This window comes from Prorops nasuta, unplaced genomic scaffold (genome assembly GCF_024137725.1).
Source record: "Prorops nasuta isolate Cenicafe-Biocafe unplaced genomic scaffold, Cenicafe_Pnas_1.2 PNAS00010, whole genome shotgun sequence".
NCBI classification, from domain to species: domain Eukaryota; kingdom Metazoa; phylum Arthropoda; class Insecta; order Hymenoptera; family Bethylidae; genus Prorops; species Prorops nasuta.
In genome coordinates this window covers 6,374,909-6,385,110 of record NW_027116807.1, presented here as the reverse complement: position 1 = coordinate 6,385,110, position 10,202 = coordinate 6,374,909, and the positions used below count along the sequence as shown (strand labels likewise).

The following is a 10,202-nucleotide window of genomic DNA, read 5'->3' as shown; positions in this document are numbered from 1 at the left end:
TAAAAGTCGAGTTACGGTGGGACGAGTAAGAGCGTATAACGGAGGCTTCCGGCCATCAATGCTATCTCTTAACGTGAACGCGGATTGCTAGATTTTCCCCCACTCTCCTAAAAGACCCACAATTACAGTGTCTACCAACAGTGTATAGTATAATGCACCTATAGAGACTGTATATAGAAAGCCCGTAGATTATACGGAAATGCAGGAAAAGTCGCAAGATAATGAGAAAGAGTTGGCCGTTGGCAATAAGCAGAAGAGCGCACCGTAGTTTTCAGTAGAAAATATATAGCTTCGTCACACTCGCGGACATTCTCATCGTGCGACTAATCGAGTTTCGACGAGCGATATGGAATAAATAACGCTGAAGAAGAGGAGGACGAAGGAGTTGACCTTGAATTCTGAAGAAATCAGTGGAAAAAACGCTGACGAATCTATCGCGGCGCGCGATGGCTCCGAAGGGTTTTCGAAAGGAAGAGGGATAGATGCTCGAGTTGAGATAAGATGAGATAAATGGAATCGCTGTAGGAGGGGCAGGGGGGAAGGTTCCTCGAAAGGTAACTTTGAGATTGGCACACCGAGTGTCGTGATGCTCTGATCCGGCTGTTTTGCTTGGAGTGAAGAAGGGGAGGGGGGGTAGCCACGACCACCCCGTGCCTCTCTCTTCCCCTCCTCCCCCCCCCCCCCCCCCCACAACAACCAAAGAAGAAGAGAGGCACGCTACTTTCTTGTCGAAGCGAGACTTTTGCCGAGTTGGCGCATGCACCGCATAAATACGCGTGTGCAACAACGAATCTTTCGTCTCCCTCAGCGTGTAACCGTATTTCCCCATCTTCCTCCGGCAGTGCACGGGGCTCCGACGGCTCTCGTTCGCTTTTAGCCTCGCATATTCTTGCATTCCCTCTCTCATGCCGCACACACAATTTGTATTTTCCTCTTTTTTCTCCTCGCTCCATCTCCCGCTCCGCATCTCGGCCGCTGTCGTCTCTCGTCTCGTCTCTCCTCGCGTCATCTCATCTGGTCTCGCACTACACGTTTCCTCGCTCGTTCGCTCTGCGCAATCCATCGATCCATCTCTCTCGCGCCCTCTACGTCGACCGTTTCCATCCTGCCTCCTCCACTGGGGATGAGCGCAGGCAACAGGCGACTCTCTCGAGTCCGCGCTCGGCGCGCCACTCTACGGTCGACTCGTCAGTTGCTCGACGTCCGCATGGCACTGCTCATCGTCTCGCTCTCGCGTTCGTTCGAGTAACTAACTCGCTCGCGCGGCTCCTCCGCTCCACTCGACTCGACGACAGTCTCGCGCACGCTCCAGTCGAAGACGCATCGCATCTCTCTTGCATGCACGCGCACGATCGCGCGTGTCACTCACTGCGTTCGTTCGTTGCGTAATTCCGAAGGAAATTCCTCGCTCGGCCAATTTCAGCGAACTTTGGCGACTCTGTGTTCTCCACTCGCGACGAGCACTCCAGCTTCCCTGCAGCCTCCTCTTGCACGGACCTCCTTCCCCGAAGGCAGAAGAACATCTGGTTGCAACAGTAAAGCACCTTTCATCGATAAATACAAGAAATTCCACGCAGACTTTCGTTTCTTCCTCTCTTCCCTTGCGTTCGAGGATTTCTCCGGGAGTTGGTTGGTGCGGTTTAGGGATATACGTAGTAAAGAGAGTTGGGCGCAATTACAGTGTACATAGCTGGACCAAGGAAGGGAATTGTCTGGTTAAGGTCGTCGTGCGACGTGGTAGGGAACACACGAGAGGAGAATCCGGTGTTTCTTCGTGTTCTCCTCCGGTGCTGGCTGGCTGGCTGGCATTTCCAGACAGCTGGAGCGAGACGGAGGCAACGAGTGGCAATATCGGGAGGCGACGGGAGTGCGGGAGTCGCGACTCGCAGGTCGCTGCCACAACACAACACTGCTCGCTCTCTCGGCCTTTGCAATAAGCGCCTGGCTGCGAAAGTGCGTTCGTTCGTTCGTTTCAAACTCGACTCGACTCGACCTTGCCGCGTTTCTTCCACGAAACTGCTGACGCACACCGTCGACCGACCTAGCACCCTCGCGAACACTCTGAAACGTGAATACCTGCATCAACGCCACGACAAATTGCCTCGCTACCTCGACTCTACTCCACTCACTCCCTTCATTAGCGCCATTTACCGAAGAAACGTCGAGCAAAAAAAGAATGTATTTACCTTCGATTCGCGTGTATTGGAGTTTGCTTTGCTAGAAAAACAGCGAAGGAGTTTTTCTGGAGGGAGTAAGGACACAGGTGGCTAGCAATGGTGGGGGTACTTGCGTTTCCGGAGGCGGTCACTCGCAGTTTTGCCTATGGATGATTTCTTCCCCTCTCCTTCTCTCTCCAGTATCTCCATTTATATTGCTGCTTTTCGCGCCTCTCTCTCTCTCTCTCTCTCTCTCTCGTCATCACACACCCCGTATATGGCAGACACGCTACCTGACGCATCCCCTCTTTAAAAGTTTTTTAGTTACTCGCGGTGCGCGCGCACACGTGACACGAGGTCCCGTCCCGCAGACCGCGTGGTGCAACGTGCAAAGTAAGACGCAGTGGCGTTTCATACATCGAGCGAAACATTTCGTCCGGTGCTGTGCCGCGAGTCTCCCTTAACCCGAAAAGGAACAACCGCCCCGCGAGTGAACTCTCTCTCTCTCTCTCTCTCTCTCTATTTCTAACGAGTGATAAATATTCCCGTGGCTCCACCAAAATTTGCTTGGAATTTGGCTTGATCCATTAATTCTTTATCTTTATACGTACGTTCTCTCCTCTTTGTCTCTTTCGAGAAACGTCTCTGCCATGTCTTAATCCCTTTGGATACACTTTTTGCTAGATTACGGTAGATGCCGAGCGATATTATCGTTAAGCGTCGTACTAAGGCAGTTGGTCGACTCTGAGGAAAATTCTTGACTTTTCGCTCTGCGTTAAAGATTTCTCATGAGTTGCTTATCAGTGACTCTGTATACCTATGAAGGTATACCAGTCGCTTTACGATACGCGAGTTCTTATGCAAGTGATCGTTCCGTAGTGGTAACGTTTTTACGATTCTCATAAATTTTCACTGCATTTACATGGCAAAAAGTCGCGTCTTGCACGACTCGCCATTATATTAGAACATTATTGTTTTGCTAAATTCTATACGTTCCAGAGGAAAAATGAAGTTTAACGAAATGAAATGATCTCGAAGCGTGTTTCTTACTGCGAGAAAGGCCACGTTTATATACGTATATTAATTTTGAGTAGTCGAAGAATATATATATATATAGTGAAAACGTTTTATCGTCCGCGGAACGCTTCTTCATTGTTACAAGGCAGTGCCGGCTACGTCGTTAAGGATTATGTAAAAATTGTTGTTTACCGCTGCTGTTAAGAGTGAGATTTTTCAACGATCATTTCGATTCCCTCGACATTTAAAAGTTTTACACGAGTAACGAAACTCGTAAATGCAACGGAGCTCGTTGTCAGTGTAATTTATCGCTATAATAATATTAATTTGTTTCTTCTGTGTCGTGCTGCTGTTGGATGCGTGTAAACCTTAATGGAAAAGAAGTCAGTCGCGTTATTCGAAGATTTATGCGGCAGTATCGTTGCATCTCGCGCATTATTTCTGAATCTTTCTCGCCTCGCACACCAAACTCCTCTATATATAGGACCTAACAAACAAATGACAAATTTCTTTGACTTTACGCGAGCTCGATAATCCTCGACCAAAACACGCGAATAAAAATCCAATGAAGCTTTGAGAATTCTCGTTGATTCGATCGATAACCGCGTTCTCCAATGTATCGTTTCCAAGGGAATCTTGCGGGAATAAACGAAAGATGAAAATAGCGATGATAAAATGACCAAGATTCGTTTTTGTTCGGAATTGGTTGTTTTACTGCGCATATTACCACAAGTAGAATATATATATATATATGTGTGTGGAGAGAGGGAAAAAGTAATGCACAGTGTTGTAAAGAGGAATATTCTTTGTTGACAGAGGAAGGCATACGGACGCAGTAGGAGGGGACGGAAGGAACTTGGTGGGGGAGGAGAGGGGCGAGGGACGGGGTAAAGCAAACGTGAGAAGGACGGAGACGAAGAAGAAAAGAACGAGGATGGATCTGATGTTGATCAAGCAGAAAGACGTTAAAACCGAAAAACCGATATTCAGTAGAGTGAAAAAATCATCGATAAGCTCGGAGATGTCGATCCCGGAAGAGAAACCAAAAAGGCCGAGGTTTTGCCCGAAATGCAGGCATCACGGTTTGGGAAAGTTCCCGCTGAAGAACCACAAGGTAATCTGCAAGTACATCGCGTGCCCTTGCCCCCAGTGCTTGGAAGTCGATAAGAAGCGCGAAAAAATGGCCGACCAGACAGCCTTCAGAAGGACGAAAAACACCTTTTTGGATAATAAAAAGGCAAGATCCAAAAATAAAGAGGTCAATTAACATTTGTTCATAGGGGAATTTTTTTCCCCGCATTATTTTACAAGACAGCCACAAACAGTTGTGGGACTCCTATCTCAATGATATATATTTATCCCATTATAGAGATTCCAGTAGAAATCAATTTGATTTGTTGCATTAAAATGATATAAATATAAGAATAAAGGACGTCTCGTGGCTGTAAGTTGCTGTCAATGGAACCTTCCTTCTCGTATAACGAGGTCTTTTCTCGCTTTCTCATTTCAGATAAAAAATAAACTCTTGTCAGATTCGCCAGAGATGGATCAGTTGATAAACCAATTGGCGGTGACACGCGTGAATCACATTCGCCAATACAGGCGAAAACCCAAACAGCTGACCAACGAAATTTGGAAAAAGAATGGTGAGTTTTCCCGATTAAAAATTTCTTCCTTGAGTCGACCAATCCGAGCAAGGCTAATTATTACAATAGTATATATATATATATATATATTTATTTATTAGGATATCAATTGGCTTGGTCGGATGATGCGCGTTTTATGGTGCGGAGTTTCGATTATACGTGCATATATATATATATATATAGAGAGAGAGAGAGAGAGAGAGAGAGACGGACCTCCGCGCGTTGGCGAACAGTGAGCAGTATTCATCGATGGTTGTTGAATTTTATGCAATTGCAGACTGGACGGAACTGGAACCGCCAATTGTCATTGATCTCGCGGTCGCCTCTTCACAGATACTCTTTCTTCGCCGTAGGACAATCCTGCCACTGTCGCGCGCGCTCCGCGACTCTCGATTATTACTCACTCTTTGATAAAAGCACGAATAAAATTTTTCAAATTAGCCATTCGAGCTGGCGAGACCGAAGAGTGAAAATTCGCATGCGCACCGAGAAATCGTGCGATCGAGAGGAGAATCGAAACTTTGTGTCTTCTATAGCATTCCGCACTTATATATATATATATATATATATATATATAATCTAAAATAGCCGATCCGAGTACTTTGTGAGAATCGTCGTTCCAAGCGACTCTTTCTATTCACTCGGCAAGCCGACCGACCATTAACCCTGTTTTTACGATCTTTTCCACATCGGGCCTTGCAACCTCTCGGACTAATATAATCCAAACTTATAACCAAAGCCGAAATACGAAGGAGCTCCGCTGGCTCTGGCTTTTACGAGCCGGTTCGTTCGTTCCTTTTAATTCAAACTTTTACTCATTTTGCTTTCGCTCGTCCAGCCAAATAGTACATTATTTGTATATATATATACTATAAAGGGATCGGAGGAAGGAGCCAATTAAAAGGCAGCACTAAATCTTTATTGAAATTGTTCCTCAGCAGCTGTAATATAGCGGAGTGGAACATGTGTCGAGATTTAATAGCAGTTCGCTCGAATCGCTGTATATAATACAATATTATACGCTTTAATTGATTTACGTCCGGTCTCCTTCCGTGGATCTCGGTCCAGAAGACAAAATTAACACGTGTCGTTATTAGTGGTGATGTTCTTCTTCCTCGCAGTGGTGGTACACTTTGCGGCGGATCCTGACACGGTCGAGGGACGCGCGCCTTCGCTTCGGGTTGGGTTGGGTTGGTACCAGGGTGATTATGGCCGACCCATACACAGAGAGCTGTAAACCTCCCTTTACGAGCTTCGATCACGAGCGATTGACTGCGCGTCGTCAGCTTCCAATAAATTATATCAGCCACCGTGTCCTTTTATCCGTCCAGTCTCTGCACATTCGCACCAAGCCATCTTTCGCCTTCACCCGACCGGACGCTGTCCCACGACGCTATAGCTTCTCGTGAAATTGGTCGGAGAACACTCGGAGCTGCTCGCAGGAGCCATTTGGAGAACGAGACTCTAAACTTTTAATTGCTGCTCGCCATTCCGGGCTACCGCAGACCCTGAAGCCACCACTTTCGAGCCTTCGTCCTTTTCCGGGTATTGTGTAGGGTCTCGAGGGGGACCACAAAAACTCGATCCTCGACAATGCTTTTCGTGCTTTCTGCCGTGGAGATCGCTTCGTAAAAAGTATCGTTTCTCCTGGAACCTGCTTATCCTGGGATTTTGCTGTGGCTTTTTGGGAGGACTTACCGCGTACTCTTCTATATATATATATATATATATATATATATAGGTAAACCGAGAGAATCTTTGTAAGCGGAGCATTTGTCGCCACTCGTATTCCTTCCCCACTCTTTTGCTCCTGGCCAAGCAGTTCCTTCGATGGAACGGTCCTTGCGATTTACGAGTCTTTATACGAGTGAAACTAAAACTACGTCCGGGACTCGAGCCTGCAACTGGGAGGGCGAGCATCGTTGCTGAGGAGAGAAGCAAGCATCGTAAAATCTCTCTCTCTCTCTCTCTCTTTTGGTCTCGTCAAGTTACCCTTCGTTCGGCGGACAGCCTCTAACGCTTTTTTCCACGAATCTTCATCTCACCTCGACATATATACCTATATGTATTTTCTTCGAAAATGTTTAAATCGCATCGATTTAAGAACGCGACAAATTTACGCGAATCCATATTCCGAGGTGGATCGAAACTCGGGAACGAGAGGACGATGAAAGTTTAGATATATAATAAGGAGGGGGGGATGGTTAGGGAACGCAAGATTGAAAGGAGCGCGAGCTGGGCGACGAGGAGGCAGCAGGAGCGAGGTTAGCATCTCTGCTGAGATTTTACGAGCGGGATGTCGTAAAGCCTATGATCCCTGTGTCGTGGCTTTTGTAAACGCATTAGTCACTACTCACTCGTCCAGTCCACTCGAGTTTGAGTCACGTCCAAAGGGGAGAGGAAACTACCCGATCGGTCGCGCGAGCCGGCACTCAGAAGTGGGGAGGGGGGGGGGGGGGGAATCTTGCAAATACAAAAGAGTAGCAACGTCTCACATATACATATATATATATATATATATATTGTAACGTGGTGAAACGTTACGAAGCATACTCTTCCCCCTTCCACTTAGTGCCACCCCAGATTCCATTGAGCGTGTGATATTATTTCGTAATATTATCTCCTCTCTTATAATCCCAATTATTCCTCCTCTAGCAAGCCTTAGAAAGCATGTAAAGAATACCAGCGAATTCGTACTCCGCGACAGAGTCCACATGCAGGGACACCAACTTACATTACGAAGGACTGCCGCCAACTACTATTAGTTGGTCCTAATTCCGAGGAACATTATGGAACAAGGATCGATCAGGACCATTGATTGGATCGATCATAGACCAAGTAGGAATATAATAATTGATTGGATTAGGACGGAACGAAGGAATGGAAACTGGAGCAGGATACGAAAAGAGGAAAGTGGGACAAGGACGTTTCCCTACCGAACCGTTGACGAAACAAGTCACGTTACTGTATCGCACCGAACAATCGCGAGTTCGACTAGTTTCGATATCGCATTATCTTGTTAATTTCGATAAGGAAAAGTAATTCACGTTGAAAAAGTGTTTGTGCTTGCGGGATTCGGGAGTGAAATTATCCCTTACCGAGCACTATATTCTTCCCTGAGCACTTTCCCTTACCTACCGTACATTTTACCCCATTTCCCCGAACTCTCATGACTTTTAACTCCTTTCCGTAATTATCTCCCTTTTCTAATTTTCCGTATCCCTTGATTTTTTGCCTTTACGAATGACTACTTTGTATGATAAGTGTGCGTGAAACCCGGCAGGGCGACTCTTTTGCTTTGTATTACTTCTTCCACATACTTTCCCGTTTCGTAATAATTGTAATAAAGTACGTGTCTTATTTTTAACATTTTATCTTACTCATATTTTTCCGTTGTTGAGTAATCGGTTTGCAGTCGATTGAAGGAAATTCGGCACACTCGTTACAATATATATATATATATATATATCTGACATGAAAATTGCGATAGGAATTCTTGCAGGAATCTAGAATCGGCAAGGATATTCGTGCAACCGAATACACTTGAGAATCGAACCAATTGATTCGAATGATAAATCGCATATATATTGTAGGGAGGTCGAGAAGGTAATTGCAATTTCCGCGCCCATTTGAACGAAATTTACAGGTCAATATTACATTTAAGATTTAGCGCAATTTTCATTCCGGCCATTCGCTCACGCGCGCTATATACTACAGTATGCGGTAATAATAGGTTGTGGGACAATTAAAGGCAGCAGTCTGGTGCGCTGTACGCTCTCGAAAGCTCGAGATACCGTCGTGGCAAGTGTGCCTCTTGGTGTCTTCGTCGTTGTCGTCGTCTCCCCCCTCCCAACTCGCTTTGCTCGCGTGCAAGCCTCTCGAATCGATCGATTTCACTGAACGTACCTGGAAATCATCAATGCTTAAGTGTGCTTCCAGACTTTCGAGTCTAGGATCGGACGTAGAGGCATACGTAGAGTCGCGATGAAGTTAGGTCGACGAGAAAACGTCCGTCGTACATTATCGGGACTTGAAAGTGATATATACAAAGGATGTATACAGGGTGTCGTTTGAATAACGGTCAAACTGGAAATTAAATACTATTTAGCTCGTTATATGTTTACGGAGACGTCGAAAGAGCTCACGTCGGTATCGTGCGACTTGTATACTCAACCATTCGTGATCCCATTTTTATATATAGTAATATAATGAACCTTAGGGAAGATTTCTTAAGTAATGGAAAAATTGTAGGTTAACGAAGCTGAGAGACATTTTCGAGGAACGAGAGCAAAGACGAAGCGAAAAGGGGACATTGACGATTCGGTCATAATATTTTATGGGATTTTTGTAATAGTCCGTAGGTTGGACGATGAGACGCGACGGTATATACGGAGGATAAGAGATATATACGATGGAAAAAGTGACAGATCATTTAACTCCGTGCCTCGTAAAAGAGCGGGACGATTCGCTAGACTGTGACCAAGTTTACTGCCTGTACCTACCTAGGATTCATCCCCCCTCCCCCTCTCTTCTCTTCCTCCCCTAAAACTTTACCCTTGCTCGCTCCAAAATCATCCACCATTCGCTATTTGGTTGAATTTGACGGCCAGCCAACCGTCGAGTGGTATATAGCACGTGCTCTTTTTTCTTCACAGCTAATACAATTCCTTCTGTATCATCGAGAAATCTAGCAAGTAAACAAACAAAACACTCGTGAGCGAGTAAATTGTCCTTCGTTTATATATATATATAGCGATCTATTTACATAGAGGTTTCTCAGACTTCGTTTCTTTGGCCTCTCTTTTGTTCTCCTTGGTATAAAGAAACACACAGTCAGGGATGGTAAGAGGAGGGGGGGGGGGGGGGCCGGGGGCTGGACCATAGGATATTCTTCTCCAGCCTGAGAACTCTGACACTTCCTCGTGTTACGAGCGCGCCCCTTCATTTTCATACTGCAGCCAAGTTTGCGTGTCCGAAAACGAAAAGGAGCCTAAAATCTTGAGGGTCTTTCCACTCTCCGGGTAGAGGGCAACGATCCGCCCGGCATCTCGGGCAGTCAGCGATTTCTCGTCATGGGGATCAGCAGCGAGCCAGGGTGGAAAGAAGACGGAGACGCAAAGGGGAGTGGTGTCGAGAGAAAGATGTTTCTGCAGTCGTATTATATATACGCCCGCCCGTTCATACACAGCTCGCTTGTTTATACACGAATTCGGTCCTCTATAACATCATTCGAGCGGCAATTTCGATTCCCGATATGCAGATTGGAACTTTACGACCGACCCCTTTTCTGCCCAAATAATTGGGAATAACTTTTATTGCCGAGACCCACCACGCATATACATACCACCACACTCTTCGCCCATTTATCAATTCTTCTTATCGC

The 10,202-nt window shown here is 46.0% G+C and overlaps 1 protein-coding gene across 7 annotated transcripts in view; it reads left to right on the top strand.

The window, feature by feature from the left end:
* The first annotated feature begins 1,184 nt into the window (after positions 1-1,184).
* LOC136776715 (uncharacterized) overlaps positions 1,185-10,202 on the top strand; it is a 50,240-nt gene continuing 41,222 nt past the window's right edge. For 4 of the 7 annotated variants that reach the window (XR_010823124.1, XR_010823123.1, XM_066732473.1 and 1 more), the window contains exons 1-3: positions 1,187-1,535; positions 3,990-4,431; positions 4,684-4,819. Coding sequence is in view for 5 of the 7 variants with exons in the window: in XM_066732473.1 (XP_066588570.1) it covers positions 4,108-4,431; positions 4,684-4,819 (460 nt within the window). In the remaining 2 variants the exon portion in view is untranslated. Of the gene's footprint in view, positions 1,536-2,547; positions 2,764-3,989; positions 4,432-4,683; positions 4,820-10,202 lie in introns of those variants that run through there. The other 3 variants (XM_066732476.1, XM_066732475.1, XM_066732474.1) reach the window with 3 other exon arrangements.